The sequence below is a fragment of the Nansenia antarctica genome, assembly GCF_963989245.1.
Source record: "Nansenia antarctica genome assembly, chromosome: 16".
Lineage (NCBI taxonomy): Eukaryota > Metazoa > Chordata > Actinopteri > Argentiniformes > Microstomatidae > Nansenia > Nansenia antarctica.
Genome location: NC_137686.1, coordinates 22,527,269 through 22,543,898, shown reverse-complemented (window position 1 = coordinate 22,543,898; position 16,630 = coordinate 22,527,269). Strand labels below are relative to the sequence as shown.

The 16,630-nt window shown below is 47.6% G+C and overlaps 1 protein-coding gene across 1 annotated transcript in view; it reads right to left on the bottom strand.

Annotated features, from left to right (window-relative positions):
• The window catches only part of adgrl2b.1 (adhesion G protein-coupled receptor L2b, tandem duplicate 1), a gene marked incomplete at both ends in the record, with an annotated part of 64,643 nt that overhangs the window by 26,279 nt on the left and 21,734 nt on the right, over nucleotides 1-16,630 (bottom strand). Inside the window, 5 exons of the mRNA XM_080546265.1 lie at nucleotides 2,213-2,251; nucleotides 3,453-3,638; nucleotides 6,017-6,117; nucleotides 7,969-8,271; nucleotides 15,802-16,602. Of these exons, the coding sequence (XP_080402391.1) occupies nucleotides 2,213-2,251; nucleotides 3,453-3,638; nucleotides 6,017-6,117; nucleotides 7,969-8,271; nucleotides 15,802-16,602 (1,430 nt within the window). The remainder of the gene's footprint in view (nucleotides 1-2,212; nucleotides 2,252-3,452; nucleotides 3,639-6,016; nucleotides 6,118-7,968; nucleotides 8,272-15,801; nucleotides 16,603-16,630) is intronic.

The window sequence follows — 16,630 nt, the reverse complement described above, 5'->3', positions numbered from 1 at the left end:
GAGAGTTCACGACTCCTACGTAGCTTAGCATACCGACAAGAACACTAGCCCGTGGCTAATAACACTGTTGCCATTGCCATAATTACCCCCAAATCCATCCAATTGCCCTGATAAACCATAGTGACAATTTAACCGCAGGTGCCATTAACCACAGCAAGCCATAAGCTCCGACACAGCACTAATTAACCACAACACAAATTTTTTCAATTAACCACAACTGTGATTATCCACAACACTATTTGACCGTAGGTACAATTACCCTTTACGCCAAAGATTAACCAGATAGGGGGGGATTAACCCTGGTTGTGATCAACTAGGAGTGATTATTAACCACAACACAACCACACACAGCTACCATTATCCACAGCTACAGTTCCTATGCTAGGAAAGTTATGGCGCGCTGTGGTGCAGTTAAAGCAATTACCACAGAGTATCTACAGAACTGTCAAGGGGTTCTTGTTAGAAGACTGCAAATAAACGTGTCGGTTGATGCGACATGGCTCTCTAGCGCCACCTTGCTACAGCGCTTGTCACATTTGTGTTACTGCATCGAGACAATGAAAACAATGCGACTCTATGGTAGGAATTGTACGATTTAGTCCTGCTCTGAAGCTACTGTATAGAGTGCTTCCGCCTCTCTATAGAGGAATCCTTACCATAGAAATACTATCTATGTACTTCTGACCTTGTGAGAGAATCCTGTATGAGCCTGACGTGTGTGATGACGTGATTATGAATGGAGTCAGAGGGAGAGGTGTGTGTGTGGTGGTGGTGGGGGGGGGGGGGGGGGCGTCAGAGCAGTGGTTGATTATAGGGCCGTCGTCATTACGCCCAGACAGACACTAAATGGCCTTCCCTCCTGGTGAGCCTTCCTCTCGGCCCCGAGGGGAATCGGGTATAAAAAAAAAAAATGAAAAAATCCATGTCCTCTAATTTGTGGCGCGCAGAAAAAAAACCTGTCTTCTGATAGAGCCCTCTTTAATTCTCGCCTGGGTGGAGGTCACACCCACGCTACAAATCACAGGGGTGTTACCAGACAAGCCCCCCCCCCCCCCCCCGCGCTAACGCCGAGCAGGAAATGTGCGAGCATGTGGTGGGAGCTAGCGAGTGAGCTAGCTAGCCTAGCGTCTGAGTGCTGGTGCTGACTTTACAGACACTAGCATGTTGATGAATGGCGACCCATAAAAAAAAAGGGCAGCCCTTAATCAATTGAGGGTGACATATCCCGTTTCTCACAGTAAAAAAAAAAAAGTAGGCCTCAGGAAAAACAGCTTTTTAACTTGTGGTGAAAAGAACCCCAAACTAGTCACACAAGAGAAAACACTGCGTGTTTACGCCCCGGCGTGCTGCTTTCAACGGGTAACCGGGCCACAGAAATAAACTGTGCTATGGCGAGAAGAGAAGGGAAGGAAAATGACATGTGGGGGAGGTGGTGGGGGAAGGGGAATGCAAAAAGAACCCAATCAAATCAGATATGAACACAAACAAACACTTTGATGGCATTGAAAATGAAATCCATCAGACAAAAGAAGGAAACACACTCAAAAGCTAACTTTTGGCAGGGATAAGAAGGACAAGGGGAAGGCTGGAAATTGTAAAATGTAAGCAAGTGAAAAACTGAGTACACTGCCACTTTGATCACACTTCTGGCTGACGGGGAGGTGCAATTACGGCCGTGGGAAGGCAATTACTCATACAACGCACAAAGAGCAGACAGGAGAGAGGAAGGAGAGAAGAGAGAGAGAACGGGTGAGGATAAGGGGGGGGGGGCAGAGAGAGGAGGAGAGTATGGGGAGAAAATGGAGAGAATATGGAGAGAGAAAAGAAAACAGATTAAGAGAGAGATAGGAAAGTACTAAATGGTCATCAGAGAATGAGGATGAGGACAGATAGGTGGGCTGAGAGATAGACAGACAGACAGACAGGCAGACAAACAGAGAGATGAGCAAACGGACAGTCGCAGAAGCAGGTGTACATGCACACGCACGCACGCACACACGCACGCGCGCACACACGCACACACGCACGCACACACACACACCCACCCACCCCCACACACACACACACACCCCACATACACACACACACACACACACACACCCACCCACACACACAGACGTGTGCGCCACAAGATATAGCAAGCGACACCAAAGCTGCATGCAGCTGGACAGACACGATGTGGCTGCAGAGTGTGTGTTTCCAGCTGATATACCTTCATGTACGCCCTGCAAGTCCTCTCTCTCTTTTGAAGCTTTTCAACACAAAGAGAGGATCAACAACAAGAGACAATCCATTAAGGAGCGGAGAGAAAGAGAGAGAGAAAGAGAGAGAGAGAGAGAGAGAGAGTGCGGGGGAAAAAAGGTTACACGTCTTTAACCACACAGATGTCTTCAAATACACTGCTTTGCTGCTTACCACTGTTAAACATGAGGGAATTACAATACAAACCTGCTTCCATGGGGACCGTGAAATATGAATTCGAAATAATGCAATGGTTCTAAATGCGTTTTTTCAAAGCCTGGATCTGAATATGTATACGGCTTACATAACTACCGCAGACAGCCGCGGCCCGGGTGCTGCATTATGGCATCGTTAACGCTTTGCATTAACAATGCTTTAAAAAACACTGAGTCAATAAACAATGGGTTGGATGGGGTCGTTTGTATTTCACGGTGTGGCGGTTAGCAATAGACTGCCACCCTCTGTTTTTTGTTCAACTCCTTTTTTGTCTCTCTCAGACTGAAAAAAGATAATGTTGCATTCCACCCAAGTCAAGGCCAAGAGTACATACAGCATGTATTGTTTCAGAGAGATCTATCACAATGCAGATGAAAAGGTAACCAAGATAACACTCCCACTGGGTCAGTTTGCTGTAAATAACTTGTTCTCGTAACAACTTTCTTTTTCTTTCTTTCTTTCATATTTTTTTTTTTACTTTAACAGTTTAATTCCCCAAATGTCACTGGAGCTGTCGCTGCCTGGCCGTAGGTCTCAGACTTCCTCCTTCCCCTCGGGGGGGCGAGGAGGTCTCGTATCCGTCCTCTATTAGCTCCTTTAACTTCGGAAGTGCCAGGTGAGGCTGACGTCTGAAAGCCAGTAATTACCAGGGAGCTGAGGTGGAATGACTTCCTGGTAGCAACCTTTCCCTCTCGTCACCTGGAGGGAGATCAAATGTATGTGTGTGTGCGTGCGTGTGTGTGTGTGTGTGTATGTGTGTGTGCGAATAAAAATGTAGCCTAGTGTATGTGTATGCGAATACCACATGTAGGGGGGGAGTTATAATGACTACCCTAACCAGTGTAGTGTCAGTCAGAGGTGGAGCCTGGAGGGGGGCTAGAGTATAGTGACAGGCCACAGTAGGGGTGAGAAAGAGAGAGAGAGAGAGAGAGAGAGAGAGAGAGAGAGAGAAACAGAGACGAGCAAGAGAGAAGAAAAGGCGTTCCCCCGGTTACCTTGTTGAAACTGCGCCCGGCCGAGTCCTTCTCCCTGGGCCTCAGCTCCTGCAGCTGAGCGTCCAAGATGTCCACCAGCTGTTCCATCAGCCGCACGGAGGAGCTGACGTCACCGGCGAACACGGGGCCCTGCGTGTGGCGCGCCAGCTCGTTGGCCAGGTTGGCTGCGTTCTCGCCACTACGGATCTATAGAGTTCAGGCGGGGGGGGGGGGGAACCGGGGCCGCAGCAGGGGGAACGATCATGGATCAATGGCACGGTAGGAACAGAACTCACAGAATGGACATATCATCATCGCCTCAGAGGCTGAAAATCTTGGCAATTTGGCTGGTACTGACTACAGTGAAGTAGGTCACCACCGTCAGCCCACCCACAGCTAGAGAGTTATTGACTTTAAACGAATGTGGATATCTGTTCTAGTGATTCTAATTCTAAGATTGGGATATTATGCTTTAATTGATAGTCTTGCAGTGTGCGACTGTATAATGTATCACAAACATTGCTTTAAGTTAAAATCAATATGGACGCTGTTGCTATTTCAGAGGGAGCAATTCATTGTGGGCGGAATAAATGGAAACATGTATCGAGTGTGTACTTGTGCTAAACAAAACCACACACACACACACACACACACACACACACACACACACAAACTGAATGCCTTTGAGCTGAGTGTGGGCAAACCAGTTCCTTTGGGTCAATGTTTGACCGTGAGGCTCCATCAAATACGCAGATCCACTCAATGCCCTTGCAGATCAGACAATGAACTAGAGGAAGGTTGAGTTGTACTGCATGTCCTTTGGAAGAGAAGAAGAACCCACGCAACACAACGTTCCTCTAGTTCATTGTCTGGCGTAGGGCTCGGTGGAGGCTGTTGGTGGTAGTAATCAGAGGACGGACTCATCAAACATGTGAAACCGTTCCTCATTCCATTCCAGGCATTCAAATAAGCCTGTCCACACCAGCATCTCCTGTGTAGGACGCTTCTTTTTTGGCATTATTTTCCTTCTTATTGGTCCTCTGTGGTTCAGCTGGAAGGCCAAGGCGCTAACGTTGACGTTTGATTCCGGCTGGGGCCGTATACAAAAAAATGTATGCCTTGTGTACTGTCAAAGACGTCCACTAAATGGCATATATCTTTACACTGTCTAGACAGTTGGAAACCCGGGGAGGAAATCAATTTGCTTCCGCTAAAGACTTTTAACTGACACGCTCGCTAACTTGGTAATATAGTTCAGGCAGAGTGCAGGTCTCTGGCAATAAGTGATTGGGGGAATAAATTATGGGATTAAATATGAGATTAAGCAATACACTTCCCTCGCCAATCAGGATTTCACTGTGAATGTTGTAATGGATAATTGCTTCTATTTGTAACAGATGTAGCTGGAATATAACTGTCTATGATATCATAATCTAACCACACAGCGAGCAAGGAGGGGCGCACCGTGTCAACCCTGGAGTCTCCCAGGACTGAAGAATGGTTTTATAGACTTGTCCTGACTTTTCATACAATGTTGTATCATTTGCATTAGCTATATCCTGCAATAAAGCTTGTGACCCCCTAGTCATAACCGTTATCAACTGCCATTTTAGTTTAGGCTTGCTTAGTTGCCTTTGTACATGTCATTACAGTAATGAATTGACCTTTATGGTTCCTCTCAATGTAGGCCTACTAACCCTGGCAATAGTGGAAAATATTTAATTCAAAAATGAATACATAGGAAGGTCAGTATGCGGGATCATTGTCGAGTACCTGAACAGTAAACAGGCCTATTGTACGCTTTTTTTCTACTATCTCCCCTTCAAATATGACCATGGGTTGAAGAGGAGGCATTTGACAACTTTCAGGGTGATTCGAACAACCATCTTTTTAGCTTGTGTGTAGAGGGAGGCTCTCCAAATGTATGTTCTATGTTAGTAGATGTGCCTATTTTCCTGTCTGTACAGTATACAATGTACAAAGATATTCTCCTATTTTACTGTGTCCCCTATCAAACATGACATGAATGCCTGCATGATTTTATTAGTAATTGGCACAGAGCGCGACTGATTTATGCAGCATCGGTCATGCAATGTTGATGGGGATGTAGCGTACAAAATCTGTTAATGCGATAATATACAGTACACTAGGGCCTATTTCTACATATTTTGCAGAGGATGTACTGGAGGGTATGAGGGATTATCCCCCCCTGACAACTGCTGTGCGCCTTTTATGATCAAATAAATATTTGAGATTCGCCTATTGGTAATTACTGAACCTACATGGAATGCATGACTGTCCAAGTCACCTTGCCAAACCCTCTGAACTCTCCCATTTACTACTCCACCTATACTGGTGCAAAGTTTGTGTTGGTTGGGGGCAGACGCACTTTGTGATGACAACCAGATGACCGAAATAGTGGTGCTCAGCGCTCTTTAACCGAAAGAATTTGGAGCCCATATAGTACAATAGTACAGGAAGTCACAGGATTCTAACGCCCCCCCCCCTTACGGGAGGATAACTTGGAGATGCGGCAGGGCTAGACTGAATCCCTAAACACTGGGTGGGCGTTTCCCCCCACTCACCTTTTGTGCCACTTGAGTCACCCAGTGGGAGGTGCAGTTGCTGAGGTCGGGTCCTTTTGGGTTCCAGGTGCCGGAGACCGTGCAGAGGTAGGAGGCGATGCCTGCAGGAGCACAGAACAAACACAAGCCGTCAGAGCGAGGCCGAGCCTTTCTCTCGTTCCGGTCCTCAATACTGTTTTCTCCATTCATATCGTCTCTCTACTTCTAGGGCCAGAGCACACACACTCGCACACGCACGCACACCAAACACACACACACACACACACACACACACACGCACGCACACCAAGTAAGTAAGTAAGTAAAGCTTTATTTATATAGCGCCTTTCGTACATGAAATGCAACTCAAACTGCTTTACAACGGAACATATACAAACCACCAAACACACACACCAAACACACACACACACCTTTTCCCCTGAGGTGACTTTGCCCAGTGTGTCACATCCGGCATGTGACATACCCTCTGCATACACATCATCACATCATCTACTGTACATAGTACACAGGGTTCTGCACTAAGTGAAGAAGGGTGCAAACAAAAGACAGAAAAAAAGAAGAGGATTGATGATTCCAGTTTCTACTCAGTCGTCGCCATCGGCCCACCCACGGCTGGAGAATATTGACTATGAATGAATGGGGATGTCTGTTCTAAGATTGGAATATGCTTTAAATTATGGTTCTGCAGTGTGAGACAAGTATCTCCGGCACTGCCTTAAGTTAAAACCTGTTGTTGCTAGTTCAGAGGGGAGCGATTCATTGTGGATAGAGTGAATAGAAACATGCACACGCGTGCACACACACACACACACACACACACTCACACTCACACTCACACTCACACTCACACTCACACTCACACTCACACTCACACTCACACTCACACTCTCTCACACGCACACACTCACACTCACACTCACACACACACACACACACACGCACACGCACACACACACACTCACACTCACACTCACACACTCACACTCACACTCACACTCACACTCACACTCACACTCACACTCACACTCACACTCACACTCACACTCACACACACACACTCACACTCACACACTCACACTCACACTCACACTCACACACTCACACTCACACTCACACTCACACACACACACACACACACACACACTACTGAGGTCAACACAAGGCAAGCGGTCATGCAGAACGTGGCTGACCAGTCATGGGGTTGCCAGTGTTCTATTGTCTATCAGTGGACAATGAGAGAGATGCCGGCGGAAGGTTTCAGTCAGAGTCTTAATGAACGGGATTAGTAGGATTAGTACCAAGCCTTCTCATACTGTATTACAGTCGCTGGTTGCCAATTAATGAAAGTTGGAATAAAAGTTGGAAGTTGTGAAAATTCTATTTCCATGCGCCAATGTCATCCACACATAAATGACGGGATATCTGCACTGATTATCGCCGCATTAAGGATGACAACATGCATTCCCCTTTGTCACGTCTCCCTTTCACACGTCCTGCCCACACTGCATATTCTCCCATCATTTCTTTGATCTCCTACACTGGGTGTTAGACAGTTCTGTCACTCATTATAATGGAATAATTAAATAATTTGCATGATAGGCGTAGAGTATTGTAGATAATGATTATCATACTGTAGCACTTGTCTAATGTCTTGTATGTAAATGTAAAAAGGTGTACACACACATATATTCACACACACACACACACACACACACACACACACACACACACACACACAGAAACACAAACACAAATTGATTTTTGAACACATTCATTAGGCAAATGCACATAAACAAAGACAAACACACAGACGCCACCTACACACACATCAGTCACACACCCCCCACCCCCTCACACACACCCCACCCACCTCACACACACCCCACCCCCTCACACACATCCCACCCCCCTCACACACACCCCACCTCCCTCACACCCCCCCATCCTCGTACCTCTGGTTCCTTTGGGGCACGGTCTCTCTACCGTGGTGGTGGTGTGGCTCTGGGGCCAGGCGATGGCCCTCCTCACCACCCCCTCACAGAAGCGCCTGGGCGTGGGGGGCATCTCCGGGGAGGTGGGCTCAGCCGTGACGTGGGCGTCCTCCGGCGGCGGGTTAGGGACCCCCTCTCTGCCGTCCCTCGGGTCTGCCGGTAGGGTGGCGTTGGCCGGACCCTTCGCCGTGGCCGCGGGGGTGGTGACCATCGTGGTGGTGTCGGGCAGCGGCGAGGACACGGAGAAGCCTTCCATGGTCGGCACTGTCGGAAAAGAGGGAAGGGATGAAAGGAGAAGGGATGAAAGAGCGGCCGTTATAGCTTTTAAAGCCGTCACCTTGATCTTCGCTCCGTAACCCTCGTTATTATATCACGGAGCAGGGAACGTTCATGGTACTTTTTACTCTTTTCGGTCCCACCGCTTGTGGCCCACTGAATCACGGGTACCGATAATTCCCGGAAAATGAAAAAAGGTCCCCTGCAGAATTGAGCTATAATAATTACTCCACCTGGGATGTTCGGCTCAGGCGCAGCACAAAGTGGAGGGAAACCGCTACACTATCTCAGCTATTTTGATATTTTTCCCCTTTTTTTTCTTCCCTTTTTTACCTTACTTAGGCTGACAAATAAGGAGAGGACAGGTAGAAGGGCATCCGTTTGGCCAGGAGTGATTTCTTGCAGGGAGTCAGTACCGTGGGCTGATTAAATGTCAACAGAGAAGACATAGCCTGCCTGCATTTTACTTACTTTCCCCCAGACCGTTGCATCTCTCTCTCTATCTCCCTCTCTCTCTCTCTCTCTCTCCCTTTCTATCTCCCCCCCACCTCTCTCCCCCCTCTCTCTTTCTCTCTTTGATAAAGCAGGCAGGAGGAAACTCGACCGCAACGCTCTCTGCAAAAACCATACATCAGCGATAATGTGCCTCTGCTGTAGTCAATGTGCAGCTATGGAGGAAATCTGTGTGCATCTGTGTGTTCCAGTGTGAGTGTTGTTCACCAAGGTGTGTGTGTGTGTGTGTGTAATGTATTGTGTGTGTGTGTGTGTGTGTGTGTGTGTGTGTGTATGTGTATGTGTGTGTATTGTGTGTATGTGTATGTATGTATGTGTGTGTGTGTGTGTGTGTGTGTGTGTGTGTGTGTGTGTGTGCGCGCGCTGTGCTCACATTGTGCTCACATTGTCATGGATGTTGATGGATATTTCTCTGAATGCGAGAGGGAAATAAAAACAGACATAATAGAAAAAAGGGGAAGATGTGTGCGCCTGACTGTGTTGTTTTTCTGTGCAAATGTATCTATGTATGTATGTATGCGTGTGTTGGGCACAGATTTGAGTGGCACAGGGAGACAGACAACAAGTATGTGTGTGGAGCTGTGGACCAAAAGTGGTGGCCTCCTGCCTGCCTGACTGATCATATATTACACCCACGGGCAGGGAGACGGGCTGTGAAGATAGGAACCGTTTTCCCACAATGAGCTCTGCCATTGTGAACGGGCCTGCAGTGCCTTCTTCAGAGGCCCGGGGCGCTTGTGGGAAAAAAGGCAATATCGTGCTATCTGACACCCCATCATCAGACACATATCTCCATTTCCTGAGTCACAACGACGACAAAGCCCACATTTTGCGTCTGGAGCCAATCAGGCGATCAGGAGAGTCTTTGTTTTGTATCCCCCCCCACCCCCCATTCCCCCCCCATTCCCAGTAAAACATTAGAGTTCATTACAAAGCCTGTCTCTGTTTGGAAATGCCGCTAAGAGCCCATAGAGGATAAAACAACAAAAGTAAAATAAAGCATTTTACTGTAGGTTAAATCTAGCTGTCATAGCGGTAGCACAGATTAAGGGGGAGAAAAGTGGTCTGTGTTCCCACAGACTCTATGTAAAAATGGACAGAGCTGTTTGTGTTATGACATTTCCACTCATTGACCTTTTTCTCGCGGCGGGAGCAGAGGGTTTAATTGCCCCCACACTCCTATAGGTTCATCGTGCCCGTCACCCACTCCCACACATTAGAATCTGACATCTGACATACTGTATGTCCAGTTGTTGTCAAGTGCAGATGTTGTTGTGGAAGAGCTTATAATGTCAGGTTTCATACAGGGCTCCCTCTCTCTCTCTCTCTCTCTCTTTTTCTCTCTTTTTCTCCTCATAATCTCTCTTTCTCTGTCTCTCTCTTTTTCCCTCTCTCAGTTTCTGTCAGCGGGCGAGTTTCTGAGTAAACAAGAGCTTTTAAAAAACCATTTCACATAATTCCACAACGAGACCAAAACACAGCCTGGCCTACATGGACCGGAGAAATACAGTACAGTGATATATACATGTACAGACAAAACATATGTACTACCATATCTGAGGATCAAAAATAAAAGCTTGGCCTAGCTTCGAGCCCTATTGTGGACCACCAAACCGCATTCTGGGAACAGCGATAGATATAAACAAATAAAGCGAAGTCGAAATCTCCGACATCTCCATTGAAGTCTCCACACGCCATACACTGCAATTTTCTTTTGATTATGAGCCATTTCCCCAGCGGTGAACAGCCTTGTCCTCTGGTAGAGTACTCATCCCAGACAGAACAGGTCTTCAATTAGCTGTCATTTTACTGGAGAGCAGGTAAGGTCACTCTTCACAGGGAATCTGATGGCATATGTTGAGTGATGTCTGTCGTACATAACAATGAGGGTTGGGGGGGCGGTGGGCAATAAAAAGACTGAGAGAAAGAGAGGAATGGGTTAAGTGCTACTGTCCACTAATGCGTTGAAGATAAAAGTAGATTACCGTGATAAAACTTCACCCCAGGGCGGTATTCTTACTTGGAAAATGAAATACTAATGAAATAAACCCGCATAAGATGATCAAAGGCCTAGCCTATTCTGTTTGTTGAAGTTCGCTTTTTTCTTTTGAAAGCTAACTGGTTTTGATGTTTGGCAAACATGGCGGTTATCTAAGATAGTGTGACAGGGGAACAACCCCATAATGATCGATCAGTGTGTCTGTGGTCTGGATGAGTCAGATGGCTGCTGACTCCCCTAAGCCACAACAAGCTATTTCAGTCTTCTCAATTCAAGTTTGTTTAAAAGAAAGAAAACAAAAAGAAACGGCAGATTGAAAACGTCAATATTGAGTGCTGCTAAATTATTCTGTCTGTGACACGTGACAGCGATCAAGTGAATTCTCTGTGAACTTTCAAATGTCACAAAAACAACTACGGTGGAAAAAACAGGACGGGTGTGACATTCTCCTAGTTAGTACGCGGTGTGAAGACGGCCACCCACGAGGAGCACAATAACATATCAGCACATTGTTGGACCCGCCAACGCACCACCAGCATGTATCACCATGAATTAGAATAAGGAATGGTAGGTATGTGTGTGTATGTGTGTGTGTGTGTGTGTCCAACACAAAGAGAAGGTGAGAAGGAGAAGGTGTTCTCGTGTGTGTCTATGTGACCACTTCATCTTAACCACTCCACTCATCCAGACAGTCTTTCTGAATATCTAGACACCGTGACGACGTGAGAGGCAGGCAAGCCGCGGTTTTGGTGTTGTCGCTGTTGCCTTTTCAAAGATCCCTGCCGCTGACAGCTAATGATAGAGCAACAAGGAACCCCAGAGGACATGAATTTTACATTAGCTTGTTTTTATGCAGTCTCATCCTGCTCCGCTCCAGCCCATGTGACACGGGTGTGCTGACGTAAACGTCTGCAATGCCTACCGTAATGGGTCTAAATGAACCATCCAGTCAGTCACACATGCTTGCCAGGAAGGCAGAGCCCGCTGCAGGAGGCCAATAAGCATTAGCCTTTAGCGTTAGCCTTATTACCATTGACTGGAGCTGGAGCCGTTAACGAATCGAGCTACGCGCTACGGCGCCGTGTGTGCTTTCGTGACACAAAGTTGTTTAAAGAGCAAGCCGGGGACAGAAAAAGCCCTGTCATCCAGGACCTGCATCTATGTGTGCTGATTTATGGGGACTGAAACTGAAGACTAGGGGGCCCATCTAACAGCTACAGCACTGACAGACACCAGGCCATGTGTCCACTTTACATGAGAAAGAGAGAGGGGGTGACACACACACTGACGCACACACGCACGCACATGACACACACACACACACACAACACGCACACACACACAACACGCACAAACACACAACACGCACGCACACACACCCAACACTCTCGCACGCACACACACACACACACACACACACCCACACACACACACACACACACACACGCACACACACACACACAGACACACACACACACACACACAGCTCCTTTTTTTCCATCAACGACCAACAGCTTTTCCTCCCAGTTCTAGAACTTCCACTCTACTTGAAAAGGTCACGTATTCCACCAGTCATGCAGTCAGACATACATGAGCCATAGCAACAACTAGAACAAACAGAGCTGTTCCAACCATCCCCAGGCACCTTGACCTCTGACCCCACATGAGTTTTGTATGATGCACTAATACCTCCTGGCCTCTGTGTGGCACGTACAAATGTGATCCCTGTAAATATTTTCTTTCTTCTTTTTCTTTTTCTTCTTCAAAGAGAGAGAGAGACAAACCGCTCCTTGTGCACAATACATTTATTAATGAGCCAGCGACTGCATCATGATGACACACTTCGGTGCATTTGCTCAATGACTTAAAAAACATCGCAAATATGCATAACTGAGTATGCAACGTCGAATAAGCGGAATGTGAGCAAGCTGCTTTATGACATTACTTAGCTTTGCGAGGCAGAAGAATTTAGTCCATTATTAGATTCGCGCAAAGTATCTTTTTTCTTTTTATAAATAAATTCTATGCGGCAGCACGTCTGACCCGCTTCTCTGTTGTTGGATCCTCTGTGGGTGGTTAAAACCTACGTTTCCTGACGGCCTTCTCCTCGGCAAAGCCATTAATTTTACGCTCCTCTTCTTTAGCCTCTCAGATCAATGCTACCTCGAAGGCAAATTAATTTTCTCCTCTCTCTTTCTCTCCTCGTTACTTTGAAATGTTCCTGTCAATTATTGGCCCGTCTGATTGGCCTTTTGAATTCATCGGATCGAGACCAGCCGATGTCTTTGAGGGTCTCAGACAATATCTCCTAAGTGTCCATGCAAATGTTGTAATGGCTGGAAATGACCGTAGGTATGCTTTTATTGTCGCACATCTCTTGAAGAGCAGGTCTTCTCAGGAAGTGGCCCATCAAAGTTTTAAATCATTTGGACTTGTGTGTGATCAAAAGGCTGTTAGCCTTCTCTAAAACATGACAGATGTTAATTGAAAGTCACATTTAAGTGCATTCAACTCAATCTTGGCTTATTTTGAATTAAACCAAGGGAATTCTTTTTCAGCCTGGACCTGTATCTAAAGGTAAAAAAATCCCTACACACTAAACAAACACGCTACAAGACGCTACGGTCGATTTGTTCCGGTTTTCGACTCTTCTCTCTAAACGCCTCAATAGAGCTACATAATCGGCTTTACCTGGCTCTCCTAAGCATAAGTCTTCAGACAGGGTGGAGGTTTCTTGGCAGGCGGAGGAGGAGGAGGAAACACACTCACACACAGACAACGTGCTGTTGTACTGACTTAAGTTCTCTTAAAGCCGAGTTGTACTGATTTGTTCTTTAAGGAACTCTACTGTGGTGGGGCCAATGAATCTTAATGGACACAATTAATTTTCTCTACGCCTCAAGTGCTCCTCAATTTCAGTGAGAGAGACATTATTTCAGGACCATTAGATTACCCTGCAGAACAGGTTGTTTAATTCTACCCTATATCGCGGGCCGCAATAAATCCTAATAGCTATAGTGGAGTTGTTAGAGGTGTAGATCTGGCTAACCTAATAAACATGAACCAATTACTTTCATGTGCCATTCACCCCCAAAGAAATAAATAAAAAATAAAAACCTGAATAGCGCGCGACGTGTCGTCGTAGTCAGGTTTTTCTATTTGCCTCCTCGATCTCCCAAGTAGAGGCGTTTTTTTCAAAACGTTCTCATAAAAGACACTTAATGGGTCTGCAGTCGGCAATAATAGGAACGCAAATACTTTGTGCGCATTCTAGTTTGGGATTCCGGCGGCAGAACCGATGGGGGGACCGAAGGGGTGAAAATCAACAACTTGGGTCCTGTTCCCATGATCACTCGAGCTCGGCCAGGGTTTGTGTGGCACGAGCGTTTACGGAGACCTCCCCTGAGTGCTGCTACATTAAAGTCCTTCATTTGAAATGCACTGCCGATGCATTGCCCACTTCTCTGTGGTTTTCCGTGTGGCTGTTAAAAGACGAGGAGGGGTAATTATGATAATTCAGTCCTTAATTACATTCACATACATCTGAGCGGGAGGCAACAGAACAGGGCCGTTTGCATGCATGCCAGTTCAGGCATGGAGAACTCATTAAAAATGGAGCACCGAGTATCTCAACGTGGTCTTAATTGAGGCTTTGGTGGGGTCTGGCAATACAGACGACAATGGTGGAGCCTCTTCATGTCAAGACCTCTTTCTCTCTCTCTCTCTCTCTCTCTCTCTCTCTCTCTCTCTCTCTCTCTCTCTCTCTCTCTCTCTCTCTCTCTCTCTCTCTCTCTCTCTGCCGGGTGGATACAGAGGCACAGCGGAACACAAACAGGCGTGTTGACACGCGGTCAGAGTTCAGGAACATAAGGCCTCCGTGGAGACGTCGGCCCCCGCACACAGGTCAGGCGTCAGATTACACTCTGACAACAGCCCTGCCCCCAGAACATTCAGAAGTTAAGAATCATAACTTAATCTGGAACAGTGCTTTGGGGAAGGGGATGGGGGGTTGGGGAGCCGGGGGCGGTAGCTTGAATTCCCCAACCCCCCCAACCGCCGCCAACGCTGTCCACAGTACAACGAGTTCAGTTCCTCGCTCCCCCCCCCCCCCCCCCGCTCAGTACTTTGCAAGGACATAGCCCCGGCGCTCAGGGACAAGGGGGGCTGCAGACAGGTAATTACGCCTATTATGATCGTGATGTAAGGGCCTCTGTCTGATGACACGTCTGTCTCCCCTCAACACTTCACAGATTAATTTAAACCTCCCCGTATCCCCGTCTGACAGAACGCTTCGGCGGTAATTGATCTCTCTTTTTCACCGTGCAGTCGTTCTGCTAACCCTGTCAACCACCATGATTCACTGTACCCCCACCCAGCACATAGGACTTTGACATGGGTTTTTAACACCAGAACGATATCATGGAGATTGCCCCCCTGCCAACCCCCGCTCACACACATCCTCCCCAATCTATTGCAAATGATGGCCTCTGAACAGTTGTTGGGGTAGCCATGGCAACAGATGTCCGAATCCGAAGGCAAAGGAGAAGACGAGGGGGGGGGAGGGGGGGGCGAGGGGGGGGATTAACATTATGTCATGCAATATTGCAGATTCCTATTCCAAGCATTAAAAGGAAGTTCACAAGGGCAATGTTCATCATGGGATAAGGCCTGAGATTAGAGAATTTGATATGGTTCAAGTAGAGTGAGTGTTTGAGCTTGCCTTATGGTAATAAAGAAACAGGGCTTTCCAGAGAAGCCTTGTGCCAGCAGCAAACACAATGGGAGTCATACCTCGTTTCAAGGTGAATCTGTCAGTCCTGTTTGCAAATGAGCCCCTTGCCCGAGACTAACAAACACTCTCCTCTCCGAATCACACCTGAATTGCACATCAGATTAAAAACCAGCCATCTGTGACTTCCGGATACACCACAACCACACACTAGGACATTATCAAGGTACACCAACCAACACAACACAACACAACACAAAACAAGACAGAAGCTTACCTTCAGCGGGATCCGGAGGCCCAAACTCGAGGTCGTACCGGAGGATGTAAAAGTTATTCCACACATACAGCTGGTTATCCCTGGGGTTGTAATCCACAGCGGCCACATACTGGTACTGATTGGGGAAGAGGATGTCGCTGTGCTCGCCCTGGCTGAGCTTGGTGTTGTAGACGTAGTCGATGTGGCTCTTGCTGGCCTCGCTCTCGTTCTCCTCGTAGGTGGAGCGCACCACGTGCAGCACGCCGCACACCATGAAGGCGTTGGACGCCGAGCGCTTGTCGTAGGCCGTCTCCCAGGTGGCCTCGAAGCGCAGCGTGTACGGGTTGAGCTGGCTCACCACGATGCGTCCGTTGTTCTGCTCGGTGGCGTAGATTACCCACAGTCCTCTCTCGTCCACCGCCAGGTCGATGTCCGTCTTGCCGCCCCAGCGGTACGGCGAGGTGTCGTGGTAGTTGGCGTTGGCCACGATGGCCTCGCCGCTCTTGATGCGCGTGCGCAGGTCGAACTTGACAATGTTGCGCGTGCGCTCCTTGTTGAAGAAGATGGCGCCGTCGTAGGCCACGAAGCCCGTGCCGTCCACGCGGTGCGGGAGCTTGTAGGTGGTCGTTTGCCGGCCGTTCTTGAAGTCCTCCAGCGAGGAGTACTCGATGAGTGTGTCTGTGCGGTAGGGGGTCCAGGGCATGAAGAAGACCTTCTCACCCGCCTGAAGGGGGTCTTTGCACCACGCCCCTGCCTGTTGCTCCGCTTCAAACACAAAGGTGGGCTCTCCCAACTCTTTCAGAGTCCCCGGACATATGAAAACTATGTGACAGGAGAAAGAGTGAAACAA